General features: G+C 39.1%; 2 protein-coding genes across 2 annotated transcripts in view; both read left to right on the top strand.

Moving 5' to 3' along the window:
- Nucleotides 1-776: 776 nt before the first annotated feature.
- akap10 (A-kinase anchoring protein 10) lies at nucleotides 777-13,823 on the top strand. The gene is made up of 15 exons (XM_088441751.1): nucleotides 777-997; nucleotides 2,446-2,493; nucleotides 3,214-3,399; nucleotides 5,802-6,248; nucleotides 7,023-7,121; nucleotides 7,181-7,265; nucleotides 7,340-7,463; nucleotides 8,658-8,794; nucleotides 9,450-9,594; nucleotides 10,321-10,485; nucleotides 10,659-10,768; nucleotides 11,537-11,619; nucleotides 11,721-11,773; nucleotides 12,763-12,852; nucleotides 12,938-13,823. Exons 1-15 carry the CDS (start codon nucleotides 976-978, stop codon nucleotides 12,941-12,943), a joined length of 1,800 nt encoding a protein of 599 aa, XP_088297877.1. The 5' UTR covers nucleotides 777-975; the 3' UTR covers nucleotides 12,944-13,823.
- A 950-nt stretch (nucleotides 13,824-14,773) lies between these two features.
- Nucleotides 14,774-18,344, top strand: part of lhfpl7 (LHFPL tetraspan subfamily member 7) — a 66,278-nt gene continuing 62,707 nt past the window's right edge. Inside the window, exon 1 of the mRNA XM_088440001.1 lies at nucleotides 14,774-15,520. Coding sequence (XP_088296127.1) covers nucleotides 15,137-15,520 — 384 coding nt within the window. The 5' untranslated portion in view covers nucleotides 14,774-15,136. The remainder of the gene's footprint in view (nucleotides 15,521-18,344) is intronic.

The following is an 18,344-nucleotide window of genomic DNA, read 5'->3' as shown; positions in this document are numbered from 1 at the left end:
TTGATTTTCAAATGAATCCATGGATATCGAACTGGAAAATAATGCAACATGGGCCTGTCTCACGTAACAATTTAGAACACATTGTATTATTATTATTAAAGTAGCTATAGTCTCCTGTCATACATTATTCAAAACAAAGTATTTTAAACTTGTAAAGCAAAACATTTGAAGCATGATATAAAACCGCACTGTATGACTATAAACTGCTTTTTACAGAGAAACACTGCTCTCTTCTGATCAAACGTACACATTACACATACCACGCAAACAAGGTAAACCGCTGGAAATTACTGCATAAAGTGTTACGTCTGTTAAAAGTATATTAAAATGAAATGTACATTTGCATTTATTATAATGAAACATACCAAAATTTACATGCATTATTAAACAGCGAACAGTCCGCGAAATTAATAAATATGTTGTAGTCCAAAGAAATATATCTGGGGGAAATTTTCTCAAAATTATTCACGGAGTTGCAATCTTGATTTTTGTGTGTTTCAGATCCACAAACATATTTGCGATGTTTACGGGTTTTTCGGATTCACAAACATATTCGAGGTTATCACGTTTTTTTTCAGATTCGCAAAAATATTCGCGATTATTTCAGTGTGTTTGTTAATGTGTAAATGAATTTATCCTTATGCTTTTATCATGACTTATCATGACTTTGTAAATGCTCAGTTCTGATTGTGAGTTGTCTAATGAGCCGATCACCATCAAACGCGACTTCTTTCAACTACATTTCCCACAATGCTCGCGTGCCACTAGCCCGGAAGTTGGAGGTTTATTGACAACATGGCTGCTGATCAGGCTGCGGCTTTGGCGAAAATTACAATCTGACAGCATTCACCGGTCTCACGATCGCACACCATTTCCATGTGTTGAGTGTACTTTGCGGATATATTCGAATGAAGGAGCCTGTCGAATTACGGGATGGTGTCAGTCAGCTGAGGAAACGCTCTGAGTGAATTCGTCATGTCGTTTTTCAAGCGGAAAGGTGAGGAAGCGTTCTCAGCAGCAACGCCAACTGTAGCGAGCTACTAGCAAAAAGACAGCGGCAAAGAAAACGACACATTAACTTCTGTTTCATTTCAATTTCGCAGTGCGTGACATTTTGCCAAAGTTAATAGGATCTTAATTCGGCGATCGCTTGCAATGCGGATCGCTTAGTAAGCGTTGAAATGTTAGCTTCCGAATAGCCTCCCCATCATCATCATCATCTTTGCTTCAGACACTGCACAGAGCCACCGGAAAAATAATACAGAATAGAAAAGCACGCAATGGTACAATAATAAGATGGTCAATATTAAATAAGGAGACTCAAATTTATCATTAACCTTAAAGTTGTGTGATGAGTGCTACTTGCCTATACAGGATTCACTTTAACCACATTTTGGTTATCGTTATGTTATTTTCACATCCAAGAACATTTAACAGTTTTTTGAAGACAAAAAGCGTGACAAATAACTTTAAAAGACCACGCTCAACAAGTCAAACACAACATCTTTATTTTATACCTATGCGCCATTCTTATTATGACTTTTTTACTCGTTATCTTTTTTAAATGGCACTGAATAAGGGCAGTTTTCATTTCGTTGTACGATTCATTGAACAATTACAATAATTACAACAAATATATCTATTTTCTATTCATTTTGGTTATCTTGTCAAGACTCATTCAAGAGAAGGTAAGTGAAGCAGCAATAAAACAGACCAAACACTACAAAAATTAAAACCACCAAATCTAACTTTTTTTTTAAAGGGATACTAAACGTTTTGCAATTATCAGTTCTAAAAAGTTCACATTTTGTCCATACTTCATGTGATAGCTAAATTTTTAAAAATCATGCACGAGAAACTATTTAGTAATCTTGTGTTTATTGAGAAATCACTCTACAATGGCAAGAGGAAACATATTTTCCCCATTGTGTAGAGGGATGAAAAGCAGCTGATTCAGCAGGTCTATAGGAGGAAATGTGAAGACTTCTCTCTATAGCTACCACAGTTTCTTTTAGGAAGTGCTTTTATTCTCGGGGCGGGGGGGGGGGATTTTACTTGACTGTGCAAGCAGCGTGTTTGATTTTGTACTCATTGTGTGCTACATTAGTTTCAGGCAAATTCTTTGCTCACAAAGAAAGAATAGATCAACTCCAGCAACGTTTGCCACAATGCATTCGTCCGCTCAAATGTTGATTTGTGAGAAACTGAGAGGTCTTTTCACGTTCAAGTTTTTACAGTTTTCATTGCGCCACAGTAAGTGGTTTGTTTGCATTTTTACCATGTTTTTCTTTTCTGTTGCAATCAGGCAACCAAGGTCAAGTTACCAAAATGTTTTTTTTTGAAGACACTAAGACTGTGACATTACTCTCTCTCTCTTTGGGAATGAAAAAGATCCTTTTGTTACATCAATGCTTGTTTTTGTTGTATTTTTTTTTCTCCCTGCAGCCAAAAGCAAAGAACCTGAGAGAGTGACTGACACAAAAGTCAACAAAGGTGAGTTCATTACTCACCGTACCGCCATTGTTTATGAACAAAGGATGAAAACGGGTTGAAGTGAAAGTTATTAATAGGGCAGCAGCTATCGAGTGTTTGTGGTACTAGGATATCATAAAATTCAAATATTGAAAATTTGGATATAAAAAAACTATATTTTTTTTTGCTTGTTGAAAACAATTATAATCCACTCAATTATGAATGACCGATTGCTTGTCAGCACAGCACTGTGAAGAAACACAAAGAAACATCAATTTTGGTCTAGGAGACTAATTTCTTAGATGAAACAGCACATGGATGGGTTGTTAAAAAGTGATCAGTAGGAATGGCAACTATTAGGCTGTTAGCATCAACATTGTGTTATTTATATTGGTGCAGTAGAAAGCGTTATCAAGTGGTTACAAGCTTCAAAACAACAACTTCAAAATAAAAGCATTCCAAGGCATTTTGTGCATATATATTTGTAACGTTTATTTAGAAGTTAGTATTAACAGTTGTTGCCGCAATTACCTTGACATCTTCTTTTTCTGATGATACATTAATAACCGAGTATCTAGGGCAAGAAAATGCCTTTTTTTTTTTTTAACCGAGGTTTTTTGTTTGAAGTTCAAATAATCTTTTTGTCTAAAACACATTCCTGTAAACATTTTTTCACTCAGCCTGGTGTCATGTGATTGTTTCAGCCTTATTTTCCCTGTTGTATGAATTGTTCACTGAAAGGTCTCGTCAGCCCTCACTCTGCATCGCCGCCACTGAAGAACAACCATGCCGTGCAGGAAGTTGAGGGGCCCAGCCGTTTGGCCATCAACGCCATTTCTGCCAACATGGACTCCTTCGCCCGCGGTCGCACGGCCATCCTCAAGAAGCAGCCCAGCCACATGGAAGCTGCTCACTTTGGTGACCTCGGTACACACCCTCAATTATTACCATCATTTCCCAAAAAAAAAGACGCAGTTTTTTTCACCCCAAAAAATGAAGGCCAAAATTTTCATTGCGTCCTATAAACGTTAACTTAAAGATTAGTTGTCTTTTTCCACAGCATTTGAGGAAGATTGTTTTGTCACCCACATAAGCCGAATTTTGATGCACATGTGTTTATTTTTATATCGGCCGGTACGAGCTAGTGTACGTCAGCTGTTGCAGCTGATGCTGTTAAGACATTATTTTCAATAAAAGAAGCGAGCGGGCTGAACCAACGTCCGAGTCCCTCCTCGTTCACAGACAGGAATATTGGATCAAGTTATGATTTTTCCAGATGATTCAATGAATTGTTAGAGAACGCGGAAAGGCGTTCCATTTGACTCGTTCATTAATTGCGGTCTTTTGGCATTTACACACAATCTATAAACTTAGTGGACCATAGATGGTGGCCAACTTTGGGTATTTATGGCAAAATGAACTCGAGCTGCGTCGCGCGGAAAAGGAAAAACAACTGCTTTGAGCACATTCACCGCTGGTGTGGCGTTCACTGACCGCGCACAGTGTGGGAAATCTGTAATACACTTAACCTGCAACAAATAACTTATGGACACTTATAAACACAAAAAATATGAAACATTTACAAAGATGAGATTTGTTTTGTTATAGTTTTTACTTTGTCACCAAATTATCTGTGTTCTATACATGATGAAAAAAAAAAAAAATACCAGCAACACGAAGGTGGAATAACCTGTACCACAGCCCATGTGAGAAAAAATAACAGCACTGAGAAAAATAAGTTGCTGAGTGCTTTATGAATGGCCATAAAAAAACGTGATATTTTCCAGTGCGGTCAATTCTAAACAGGATTTTGCCTGCTCTTTCGATTTGATGGGAAAGACCTGGAATGACGAATTAGCACCTTGAATATCCAACACGACCTTGATTTTGCTTTGTAGTCTTCTCATGCACATTCTTGTGATTTCATGCTTTTAGAACGCCTCCCGGCATTCACGCGAGCTCGAGTCATTCACAACAAAGTTTTCTGCTAGTGTGTCATTTGGGCTGGGATCCGATAACAAAACATTCCGCGGCACTAATTTAGAACGGGATGACGCTTGAACACAATTTGACTTGAAATTGAACTCACTCGGGACTTCTAATTGTAATTTGAAAGACAAATGCATGCAATGCATATTTGGTAATAATCTCACCACCTCCTGCTCCTGAATGTTGAAAGCCGTAAGGAGATTAGTTGGTTTTCTAATCACCTCCTAAATACAAGTCATAGCGGCATATGAATTCCTCCATAAAATATTGAACTACTTGCCATGGAATCCAAAAGTGGTCATCTTGGAACTCTTCTTGTATTGCTTTACAAACATGAAATAACAACAAAATATTGGTTTATATAATATACATTTCATTTAAACAAAAAAAATGACATGAACTCCTTACAAAAAAATATATATATATTAAACAATTCAAACATTCTTTAATGAAATTAAATATGAATAGGAAAAAAACGTTTTTTTTTAAATTGCTTTAAAGTATAGCGAAATATGATTTCAGGCAATTATGCTATGTTGCCATTCTAATGATATACAGAGATTCATTCAAAATGCTTTTCAAAAATGTTAACTTTCTTATTACAATTTTTGATTGATATATATATTTTATTTCATGTATTTATATATTTTTGTTTTGGATGCAAGCTGTAATTCCCCCAAAATTAAAAAAGTAAAATAAAAAAATAAAAAACTGTCTCCATAGCTAGTGAATTATATACCAGTAATACGTTATGGATTGAGTTGGTTATTATCGTTTAACTCTTTCAGTGCCAGGTGTCATCAGAAAATAATTTTTTTATAAGGCCAGTATATTTAGCATTTTACTCATCTTTCAAAGCCAGCAGAATATTGTCTGCTGTGTCGATTTAATATGGGTGGTATTATATGAAAGAATTATTTCCATTCCTTGCTTAAATTGCATGTAGATAATAACTTGGTTCTATATGTGAAAACACTGCCATCCAATGGTCACAATTAATACTACAGTGCTCAACCATCTTATATTAGGTAAGCATTAGTCAGGGGTGTCAACTACCCTCCATAAAAAAAAACATTTGATGAGAATTGTATTATTTATTATCGTTTTACTATTTTAAAAGATGAGAATTCTCATCCTTGGCACTGAAAGAGTTCATTGGCATACACTAGTTTTGAACTCATGAATGACTGGATGAGGAAATTTAGTAAAAAAAAAGTGATCTTTGAAACATTAAGCAGAAATATGTTATAAGCGAGGGATAGTTTTAGAAAAACGTGCGTTATAAAATATATTATTCGTCCACTTCCACTTTTTAGCAGTGTATCTGTTGCGAGTTGCAGGTCATTCCAGCGTGAACTATCAGCCCCAGGAGACGCGCTCCCGGCTCTCCAAGACGGTGGACCAAGTGCTTCGGGACAATGTGGCCATTCCCCATTACATGCGTTTTATGGAGCGGCAAGGTGCCGAGCATCTGGTCAGCTTCTGGTTGGAGGCGGAGACGTTCCGCTCGACCAGCTGGTCGCGGATCCGAGCGCACAGCCTCAATTCTGTCAAACACAGCTCCCTGGCCGAACCCGTAGACGCTCCGGAAAGGCCGGAGCCCCCCCGGCACGATTCCCCCGCCCTGGACCGGAACAGTGCGGATGGCGCGCCGCGGGACCCTTCCGGAACGGACGCGGGCTTGCCACCGGGCTCCCCTCAGCTCGAAACCCCCGGCAGGACGGGGACCCCTTCCAAAGTGCACTCCGACGTCAGCCTGCCGGAGCTCTCGGACAAACTCATGAGAAGTAAGGCAGCTTTTTCTTGAAGTTGAAGTCTGCAACCATCCAATATTTTTGGTATTTGCTAGACTTTATGCCAGGGATACCCAGTTTTGGCTTTTTTTTTTTTTTATTTATTTTTATGTTTCCATTCTCCAACAGAACTGATTCAAATAATCAGCTCAGACGTGTGATAACGATCCTGATCATTTGAATCAGGAGTCTCGAAAGATGGAAATACCAAAAAAAAAAAAAAGAGTATACATATATACATATATATATATATATATATATATATATATATATATATATATATATATATATATATATATATATACACACACACACACACACAGGATAAACTATAAGCTGCAACTTTTTACTCGTAATTTGAGCCCTGTAGCTTTTAGTCCAATGCGACTTATCTGACTTGTTTATTTATTTATTTATTTTTACTTGCCATCAGGAGGCAGTCCACCAAGTGTATGTGTGTGTGTATATATCGCGCACCCAGGACTGCCTCCTAGTGGCAAGTAAAAAAAGAAAAAAAAAACAAAGTAAATGAAACACCTGTAGATAAGTTGCATTGGTCAAAAAGCCATGGGCTCAAATTACGAGTAAAAAGTTGCGGAAAAATACGGTCATTGTTTCTGAGATTGTCTTGACATATATTTTCTGACATGTAGACTAAAAAGCAGGTATCTGGGTCAAGAGAAAATCCCTGGGGTGTTCGTTCTCAACCGAGATACTCAAATTTCCAATTAATTCTGGGGGCTTTTTTTTTTTTTTTTTTTTTTTTAGATATCGAAAAGGACGCTGTTACCATCTTCACAAAGTTTATCTCTCCGGATGCCGTGAGGCCGATCCCGATCACCGAGCAGATCCGAAATGATATCGTCGGTAAGATGTTATGAATTCCTTTGGTTATTGATGAAAGTTTAACTTTTTTCTCTGTTCAGCTAAGATTTGCGGCGAGGATGGCATGGTGGACCCGAATTGCTTCGTTATCGCGCAGTCAGTCGTCTTCACCATCTTAGAACAACAGTGAGTTAATAATCATCTGCCTAGTTCGCTCCGTACCATTATTCTTTAACCAATTGGTCTAAATGTTCTCCTAGATACTTTATTGAATTCTTGCGGAGTCATCATTTCTGTAAATACCAGATTGAAGTGTTGACGAGTGGTTCTGTGTTCCTGGCTGACATCTTGTTCTGTGAGTCCGCTCTTTTCTACTTCTCTGAGGTGAGTCTGCCCAAAGGTTTCCGAAACATTATAAAATTGCTTTTTTTTTTTTTTTCAGTCCCTTGCTTGCCCTCCTCGTTTTATGATAACAAAAACTAATTGTTGGTTGTAGTTCCTTTCTCTAAAGCTAACCAGAAATTAGAGCTATACACAATACAAGAATTTCTCACTTATTTGTACAATCGCAATAACAAACGAAGATCTATGAGTCACCGTCAAGAGGAAGTTAAGCCTTAAGATCCCTTTAGGACAATATGTCCCACAGCTTTTTCAAAAAAAAAAAAAAACGTACATTAGATTACACTGATTATTATGTATTGTCGGCGTTTGGTAGTCATTTTCACTTCTCCAGCATGTTTATATTATTATTATTACTACTACTATAAAATACCAATGGGAGAAAAAATCCCTGGGCCTCTGACCTAATCTATGGAAGTGGGAATTTTTTAACTAATATTTCACCATGTATTCTATGCCATTTTTTTTTTTTTTTTTTTTAAAGACTTAAGTCTAATTTTTTTGTCCTGGCATCTCAGTGGGCAGCCATCCCAGTTGCTCAGGGCTCAGACAACCAATCATGTCTCCCTTGATGTCTCAGTTTGCTTATGTGACGTTTGCAAGCTGAGCTGTGATTGGTTGTTACCTGAGCACTGAGCAACTGTGCTGCCTGCCCCCAAATGGACAAAAACAGAGGTGTATTTTTTTTTTTTTTTATATATATATATAATTTTGAAATACCAGTCAAAATTGAGAGAGAAAAAAGAAACAAAGAAAAGATGGACACAGTCCTCGTTTCACTGACCATCTTTGTGTGAACAAATCTTGTCTTGCACAATGCATTGCATCACTTCCTGGTTTGCTTGTGTGTTTTTTTTTGTGTTTGTTTTGTTTTTCTTAACAAAATATACTGACAGAGCATCAGACTGCAAGTTTCTAATTCAACATATGCATTTATTTATTGTGAACCTGCATGTTTAAAGATTATTGTTAATAAACAAAAACAGCTCTTTTGTTTTTTTCTTTCTTTTTCATTTTTTTGTACAGTAATGTTGAGATGACACAAACATCAACTCTGATACACAAGCATTCCTTGTTAGTTATGAAACAAGCGCGCCATTGAGAAAACCCATCAAAGTTTCAGCATAAAGATTCTGTGTTGTGTTTGTTTTTTTTCCCCCCCCTCTAACATTTCAGTACATGGAAAAGGAGGAGGCTATGAATGTACTACAGTTCTGGCTTGCGGCCGACAACTTCCAAAACCAGCTAGCAGCTAAGAAGGGGCAGTATGATGGCCAGGAGGCCCAAAATGACGCCATGATCCTTTACGACAAGTAGGTGTAGTGCTGTATTTATGTATGTATATACACACACACACACACACACACACACACATATATATATATATATATATATATATATATATATATATATATATATATATAAAAAGTGGCTTGGCTCATTATAATCAACATATCCATTAAAAGTGGCATCTGTATGCATGTTTGGATAAATAAGCAAAACCCAGGTCAAAATGACCCAGGAATATTATTGTTGTTTCCTGGGGGATGACAAGATGCGTTCAGTTCGAAGATGTGTTACTTTGTTTTTGACATTTGAAATGAATGCACACACATCTGGGTCGTACTGACCCTGAAATATTGTGGCTGTTAAAATGAAACTATTGGATTTGGATTATGCATATTTCAGACACATTTGGGGAAGTAAAAAGGTTCTAGGTCAAAGTGACCCAGAGACATTATTACTGTTCCTTGCAAACAAACATTAGATGAGGGTTAGGCAGCTGGTGCGGTTTTCTGATTGGAACAAACACAAAAACGCGTGAAAATGGCGTCTCAAAAATGGCACAAATGAATTAGTTGTCACATACCTATATAATTTCCAGCAAAAAACAAAATGCTTATTTTATAAGGCTTATTTCCCCAGCCCCCCCAAATAAATAAATAAATGATCTTGTTGATTTTGTAGGTATTTCTCCCTCCAAGCTACAAACCCTCTGGGATTCGGCGACTCGGTACGCATGGAGATTGAGTCAAACATCTGCCGGGAGGGCGGCCCTCTCCCCGAATGTTTTACCACTCCACTTAGACAAGCCTGGACCACCATGGAGAAGGTACAGAAGTTGTCGGCAACCATAATAAATGCCTCCTCATACACTTAACAAAAGGAACTGTGCCTGCTACCATGATCAGGGCTCAGTTTTCCGAGTTTTGTCATGTGATGTGCACAAGCTGAGACGTGATTGGATGTTACCTGAGCCCTAAGCGACTGTGATGTCGGTGGCAAAACGGCCGCGTCCTCAGATGGGCTGATTTTGCCACTCAAGTCATATTTCAATTTGTTGACATAACTCAGCTTTGTGATATGTGAATACCAGTTGTTTATTTTGTTATAAGTACATCTACTTAATTTGAATGATTGAAAGGAAGACTGTAAACTTTAGCTTTTGCTCTCTTGTTTAAGGCTAAGAGGTACAGAGTACTGTTTATAGGTATTTTTTTTCAGGGGTGTAGTTCTTTTTATTTTTTATTTTTTTGGAGGGGCTTTGATGACGGGAGTGAGCATCAGACCGCCGATTACAGTTTTCGGCTTGAAATAATGGCGGATCGACAATGACGAATGGGCGGGGGGCGTGGCACCGACAACCAGCAAAAAATGTCAAATACCCACTTCCGTAAAATACATAAAATCTCTATCTAATAATAGGAAAAATAGCGAGATTAACCTGCAATAGAAAAGGTTATGGTCCTACATGAAAATCCCCGATAAATAACCAATCGCAATGAAGCAAGGGAACACCGCATTTGGACTTTTCTTCCTCGGTTGTGCCTGTTTTCAGGTGTATATGCCGGGCTTCCTGTCCAGCAACCTTTACTACAAATATCTGAGCGACCTCCTCAACTCGGTGCGGGCCGACGACTTTGTGAATGTCAACGCTCCGGGTCAGGGCGGGCCGGCGGAAAACGAGCGCTCCACTTCCAGTGGCGAGGCCTCACTCGTGCAGGTGACCCCGACCCTCCCGCGTGTCCTCAAGCACTTTGGGGGCGGGGATGATATTTCCTGACATTTACAAACTGTAGCGTCTTTGTCAATGCAAGAGTCAAAGTTTGAGCATTTAAGATGAGACAGATTAAATTTGACGCGTGACACATTTTGAATACGATGTCTCCGGGACAGTCTGGCACCAAAAAGGCAGCAATAAAGATCTTGAAAAACTTCGATGAGGCCATAACGGTGGATGTCGCCAGTCTGGACCCCGAATCTTTGTACCAGAGGCCATATGCTGGGTGAGCTCTTTTTTTATTTTTTGCACCGCTTGTCTTACAGGTTGATAATTGGCCAATCAGAGTTGCCGAAATGTTTTCCTCCGTTCCCTTTTTTATGCCCGTGTGATATCAAAGGAAAATCATACCAAGGCTAAAATATTGCATGGATTCTCAAAACATGACGACTTTCATAATGCCGTGCTGCCGTCCCTTCTAAATGCTTGCAAACGGGAGGCGGAGTGGTACATCCTATTGGTATCAAGTTTAGCCCATGTCAGGCTCATTTACTGCCATTAAAAATTGGCAATATTGTCAATTTTGGACTTTTGCATTAATCCTTTCAACGGCAACTCTGGAGCAGGGCGTAATAGACATTTTTCTGTTGACACCCCAACCACCAGGTGGCAGTAGCAGCCAATTTATGATATTTGCAAGCCTTTCACTGGCTTAGCTGTACTCCCGTAATGCAAAAGCCTTCAAAAGTCATAATACTTTAATTATGACATATTAAATATTCCTATTTCAATTTCATAAATATATAGTGTAGTTACTTTTCCATGATCCCATTTTTACAATGTATATAAAGGTGGCGTAGGGTTCCCCTCCAAAAAAAGTATGAATACGGCTGATGCCACGGAACATTTTGTGGGGTTTATATTTGACGATGTTATGAGCCTTTCAATGAGCCACCCATTGGTAAAAAAAAAAAAAACAGCAGCGCTCCAGTTGTTCATCAAAGATATTAGCATAAGCGGTGCTTATTGTGCCCTAAATTTGCCCTGTCTTCAGAAGGATGACTTTCGGGCGAGTGAACGAGTTGGGTCAATTCATCAGGGAGGCGGAACCAGAACCGGATGTGAAGAAATCCAAAGGTACAATCCACTCTTGGTGGCTTTCTTCCAACTTCCGAGGCTACGAAAACGTTAACATTTGAGAAAACTGGTAAACACATCAAGCTCTGGTTTCTTTTTAGGCTCCATGTTTTCACAAGCCATGAAGAAATGGGTCCAAGGCAACTCAAATGAGGTGAGACCACAAAAAGTTATTTCATGTCATTTAACTCATTCAGTGCCAAAGACGGATTTTTACGTCTCATTTTTATGAATTTTATGAATCCAGACATTCGTACTTTTTTCTCAGTTGTTTGGCTGAGAAGAGACGAAAATGTTTTGTATGCATTTTTTTTTTTTTTAGTTTTAAGTGCAAAACTAATAATTATTCAAGGTACTGAACATAATTTAATTATTTAGGTACTGAAGTACAAAAGTACTGTACTCAATGATTTTTATATATATAATATTTATTAATAATTAAGTTATCAACCCAAACCCTATGATCCAAAATACTTGATTACCATTTTTTTTTGGAAGTTTGGAAGTCTAAAGTTTAATAAATCAGACACTGATGGCAAGTTTTATTTATTTATTTTTTGTTTAAGCCTAAAATGCTTTGCACTGTTAAAGGGGTACTTGGCTGAAAACATATTTCACAAGGGGAACATCCCTGAAAAAGTGAACCACTTTAGAACCACTGTTCTAAAGTGCTAAAGAAATGGATTACTTTCTAAATTACCAATATAATCAATTACTTTTAGTGATATCTAAAATAATAAAGAAATGTGTTACTGTCTTTCGTACTTTAGTGCCCCAAATCATTACTTTAGTACCTACAGTAATCAATTACTTTAAGACTTTTTACCTAAATTAATCCGTTACTTTATTAATTAAATAAAGTAATTTATTACTTTCGTATTTAGTCACCAGCGAATTATTTTAGCACTGATTAATTTAGTACCAACCGTTTTAGACCCTCCTTGTGGATAAACACTTGAAAAAAAATGTGTAAAAAATATAAGTGCCTAGGATCAAATGTCTGGACCCTTACAAAAAAAACGTAAAAAATAAAATTGTCGTGGGGATTGAGTTAAATCCACTCCTATTTATCTACAGATTTTTAAAAGTATTATTAGGGTAGAGTCTGAAAATATGTTAATATTTTTGAAATCTTTACGGCAGGCTCAGGAGGAAATGGCCTGGCAGATTGCTAAAATGATCGTCAACGACGTCGTGCAGGCGAACCACGACAGTCCTGCCAAGTCTACCAAGGTATTGAAAATAAAATAAATATCCCGCTCTTTATTCTATCGCAGTTGCTCCCGAAAATACTGCCGTTTGTTTTGTCTGCGTGCAGTTATGACCCCGAGAAGATGGCCTCCCACGAATGGCGGCCCGCTTTAAACGAGGCCTAAACTGAGAGTACGGTACCTCATTGCTCCAACTCCATAACACTATGACGGTGCGCAGCGGTCCTCTGAAGCGAAGCCGAGCCTTCGCGTCACATGACCGGGGAACCCTTTCAAATCCACTCCGGCTTTTAAAGCAAACCTTGCACAAAGACAAAAAAAAGTTCCTGTTGCAACTCCTGTGTTGTCACACAGACTGAATTACACTCATTTCCTCACCGCACACCTCCCTATGCCTTTTTTTTTTTTTTTTTAATGACATTCCTTGTTTTTAGAAGAGATTTTTCTTCAAAAATAGCTGAAAGACAGCTTGCCGTGTTAGCCCGTTTTACATATGCGCACGCTCCCTTTAGCCCGCCTGTCCAATGGGGGATTTGGGAAGCTGGACTTTTATTGGTGGAGGATCTGCAAATGACAATGAGAAAGAGGAAGACCTGATAGCTGTCGCGTTGGACCTCTCGGCACCTTTTCAGAGCGTTGAATAAAACAACTCCGTAAATTATCCCAATGTTCCAGTTGTGATGGGAAAACTTCCATGTTCTAAATGGTATATATAGCGTTACAAATGTATAATGTAGACTGGTTTATCCCGTATATAAATGTCAGTACTTTTTTATGGTGGCCGCTGTTTTTTGTTTTTTTTTGTATGCATCTCAGAAACAACTGGAATTGTGCTCGATGATCACTTTTTTTTTTCCTTTTGAGCTTATCTGAGGTGTGGAAAAGAACCAGAATGGAATTTTGGTACCATGTACCACAAATGTTCTTGGATATGTATGTGCACCTAATCTAAATCTATTTAAAGTGTTTGATTAAAATACATGCAATATCAAATGTTTTCTCTCGCCCCCCCCCCCCTTTTTTTTAATAACCAGTAGTCCCTGTTTACTTTGCATATCATCTTTTCACATGGCACTGAATGCATGCACAGTTTCTGTTGCCGTCTCCTTTATGATTCTCACTTGATTAACCTTATGTTTAGGCTTTGGACGACAGTGCCAAGGCTACCCTTATGTTAATTTCATTTAATTTTATTTTTGTAAGAAAAAAACCCGCTTCATTTCTGTCAGATGTTTTCAAAAATTACGTTCTTTTTTTAAGGTGCTGTTACTGCAGTTGTCCTAAAGAGGGCGCTGTTGATCACTTTGTAAAATAAGCTTAACCTCTTTGGCTTTGACTTCTAAGCACTACTACACTACACGTAGTAAGAACAATTTCATCTTTTTTTTTAATAAGTCTTGTCTGTTTTTTTAACAAGAAGGGATAGCCTACGTTTCTGTCCTTTTTTCTATATGGGTGAGAGAAGCGCTGTGGGAAAAAATCAACAGACAATATATGCTACCCTATTTTTTGTCTGCAGTAGTCTGTGGCATTTTAAAAACTGAGAGCAATTTCGCTCGAAGGGTAACATTAAATGCAGGGTTAGTAGCGGTTTTTGCGGAAGGCACCTGCTGTACAGCCAAGTTTAAATACATATCGTAAGGTCACACCGAAAACAGAATTTCCTGTAAATTAAAAGAAACGGAGTACTATAATTACAAAGGAAACAAGTCTTTTGTCAACCATCGCAATCAACGATGAAAATCAAAAGAATGAATAAATAAAAGAGAGATAGCTGGACATAGAAGTAATTGAAAAGAATATAAAGTAGTATTGTATCATCAAGTTAACGGTGGGAATTTTTGAAATACCACGATGCACGTAGGGTGCCACGGGTCTCTTTATTTTGAAGGTAACTTCCGGAAGTACATTTTGTGACTCATTGTCTTGACACGGTCCGGGCGTAGTCTGGGATGAACGCAAAGTGCGCGACTGTCCACGGGCGCGCCCACGGAGCAGACGGGGACACGCAAGAGGCGGAGAACCACGCACGCGGGTGTCATTGGCTCTGAATCAGATCTTACCCTCCTCCACGCAGGTGGAGGCACCGCCGCTGCGCGCCCACTTGTGGGTGTGACAAACATTTTGTGCACGCGGCGCGGGTTTCATTTGGACACAGCATGACTTGGTTTTTATTCTGAATACCATTTGGACTTTATTTGGGGTGGGAGGGGGACTTTCACGGCGGACTCCCATGGATGTACTAGGATGTTTCGCAGATGTAGCGCACTGGGGCACAGGTAGACTTTTGTGTCCGTGAGCTCCAAATGCATTTGCTCCTCCTGGAACGGGAGAAAAAAGAAGAAGAAGAAGAAGAAGAAGAAGAAGAAACCGGGTGTGGAGTGAGTGTGTGTTTGGGCTTTGCGCCCCACGTTGCCACGACCATGTTCAGCTGCGTGGGCTGCTTCTGGGTGCTCCTCTCCTCCGCCCTGGTCGCCGTGTGCAGTTTTAGTTTCATCTCTCCTGCGTGGATTGTGAAGGAGCAGCTGAGGACCACCACTCACCATCATCACCATCACCATTATCATCACAAGGAATCGGTGAGCTTCGGCTTGCTGTGGCACTGCTCCGAGTCTCTGGACCACATGTACCGTTGCTACACCTTTGGAGGCTTGGGAAAATTTGCAGAGATCCCTTCTAGTTCGTGGCAGGTAACACACAACACACACACACACACCACCACAATCATGGTCAGGCAAAGTTGCCACTAATTTAAAAGTGGAATCATTTTGCATTGAGTGAAACTCAGACATATACTCGTTTGCACGTATATTCACGGTGCCTGGAAGGTTCTGGGTTCGAGTCTCAGCTGTTCTCTGTGAACTGACTGTTTGAACCCTTCTAGGCTTGAACTCCTCCGTGACTGCCTTCCAAATAAAGAAGTGTTACAGCTCATACAAGTCACCTCTGGAGCTATGACTTATGCATGAATGCGTATTAGCATTTGAAAGGGAGATATTAATAAGCTGCTGCTTGAGCGGCTGTAGTACAAGTATTTGTAAACAGAGACGAATGCAACACAGGTAAACAGTTGTCCTGTTTGACCTTCTTGGATTGAAAGAGAAAGAACGAAAGACAGAGAACAAGAGGGATGATGAGACAGCGAAAGAGAGAAAATGAGAAAGCAGGATAGAGGAAGAGAATGAGGGTATGACCGATTATGAGAAAGGATGAGAGAGAGTGAGAGAGGGGATGAGACAATCAAAATGAAAGATAATAGACAGAGAAAAAGCAAGGATGAGAGAATAATAGAGTGAGATCGGCAATGAGAGATGAGAGAGCAAGAGAGAGAAAATAAGAGGATGAGGGAGACAGGGAATATGAGAAGATTCAGTGTGGGAGTAAATGAGCATATGAGAGAGTGAATGAGACAGAAAGGGAGCAAGAATGAGAGACAGAGAGAGGGAATGATCGAGTGAGACAGAGAAGATGAGAGAGGATGAGAGAATGAGAAAGAGTGAGAACATGAGCGAGGATGGGAGACAGAGTGAATGAGAGCAAGGCAAAGAAAATGAGAGAGTTTGAGAGAGAACAAGTGTGAAACAGAGGGCGCAAGAATGAGACTGAGTGAGAGCGATAATGAGAGCGTGAGAGAGAGAGGAAGCATGAAAAAGAGACAGAAAAAGAGTGAGACGAGAGTATGGATGAAACAGAGAGGAAATGATTGCAGGTGAATGAGAGTGAGAAAGAAAATGAGGGAATGAGAGAGGGGATGAGACAGGAAATTAGAGAGAGATGAGAGTGAATGAAAAGGAACAAACGAGAGAGAATGAGAGTGAGACAGAGAAACTGAGAGGATGAGATGGAGAAAATGAGAAGACACGATCATAGGGAGAATGTAACAAGATATGAGAGAGAGGATGAGAAGCAGAGAGGCTGAGTGAGAAAATGAGGGGCTATGAAAGATACAGTATGAGGGAGAGGGGGAATTAGAGAGAGAGAAAATGAGAGCTAGGATGAGGGAGACAGAGAGATGGGAGATATGAGAATGAAACACAGAGGCAATGAGAAAGGGGAAAAAAAATGAGAGGAAATGAGATAGAGGTGAAAGAGAAAATGAGAGAGATAGTATGAAGGAGAGAGAAGGAAATGAGAAAGAGAAAATGATAAAGAGAATGAGGGAGCGAGAGAGCAAGAGAAAGAAACATGGTATATATTCATGTTACCCAAGTAATGTACAATACTTTTATTTTGAAGTTGTTCCTGGCAGCGCGTCGTTGTGTCCCAGCTTGACGAGTCTTTCAATTGCAACCGTTGCGCCCGCCTCCCAATACAAATAACACACGATTGTTCTTCAATGGCCAATTCAGGGCGCTAACAAACAACTTAACGTCGCCGATGTTTACCGGTAGCTCGAGCGCCATTCTAGCCGGGTCTAGCAAAAATTAGCCGCTAGCTAGCAGCGCTGGAGCTCTGTTAGAATCACATGACGCAATGACGACCACATTATCGCTTGGCGGCAAACGAAACCGAATCCATTGGCCGACCGTCATTAGCGGCGTCTTAAATTTAATGTAACACATCTCCCCTCTCCCAGCAGCCTCGAACTCTCATGGGAAAGCGCTGTGGTCAAAGCCCTTTGTATAAAAGCGTGTCTGCCTGTGGGAAATCATGTTACGGGCTCCAATGCACTTGTTGTATTGCCTTTTCTCCTTGGGGAGTCTCCAGCCCGCTGCGTCCAGACAAAGACCAACTTTTCTTTACCGGCGGCCTCATTCTGCTAAAGCGGCCGCACTTTTTCTTCCGATACGAAACCGGACCGCCCAACGGGTAATCAAAACACATATCGATTTGCATGCCGCCTGCCCGCGGCACAATTGATTCTGTAATTAGTGAGGTCACTCCGAGTAATGGCCAAGGGACACTTGAGAAAAACGGCAGGAGGAAAACTTTGGAAGCTTATTTCAATCCGATCCAATCCAAATGAGCTGTTTTCCATTTTCTGTCATCTACCTCTTCCTTCAGTCCTTGTTTCTTCTCCAACCATTTGTGGTTCATTTTCCACATATTGTTTATATATATATATATATATATATATATATATATATATATATATATATATATATATATATATATATATATAATAGTGTTGCACGATTTTTCCCAAAACAAAATAACAATCACGATTATTTTGGTTTTGAAATAACAATTATTAATCATTATTATTCATAATGTTTGGTTAAACATGTCTATTTATGGCCCATTTTTTAAAACAAGCAGTATATAAAGAAGGCTTCAAATACTTATAAATAATAATAATTATAAACCAAACTAAACAAATAAGGTAAATAATAATTAAAACAAATGGCACACTAGGCAACACAGCGTACTTACTTGATGAGTGTAAACCAATGAAAAAAATAAAGCCTACTTAGAACCCAGCACATTATTTACATTCAATTAGAAGTCAAAATGTCATTTTCGTTCATTTTAAACTGAATTTCTTCACATATTTTCGGATTTTTCATAATGCGT

This window comes from Hippichthys cyanospilos, chromosome 18 (genome assembly GCF_059441005.1).
Source record: "Hippichthys cyanospilos isolate Australia breed blue-spotted pipefish chromosome 18, RoL_Hcya_1.0, whole genome shotgun sequence".
Taxonomy (NCBI): domain Eukaryota; kingdom Metazoa; phylum Chordata; class Actinopteri; order Syngnathiformes; family Syngnathidae; genus Hippichthys; species Hippichthys cyanospilos.
Note: the sequence above shows the minus strand (reverse complement) of the source record. Positions and strands in the feature narration are given on the sequence as shown.

Excerpts from the sequence above, each read along its gene's own strand:
- akap10 (XM_088441751.1), top strand. The coding sequence starts at position 976 with ATGTCGTTTTTCAAGCGGAAAG. Across the intron at positions 7,266-7,339 it reads TTCACCATCTTAGAACAACA|ATACTTTATTGAATTCTTGC; the intron begins GTGAGTTAATAA and ends ATGTTCTCCTAG. Across the intron at positions 10,486-10,658 it reads GCGAGGCCTCACTCGTGCAG|TCTGGCACCAAAAAGGCAGC; the intron begins GTGACCCCGACC and ends TCTCCGGGACAG.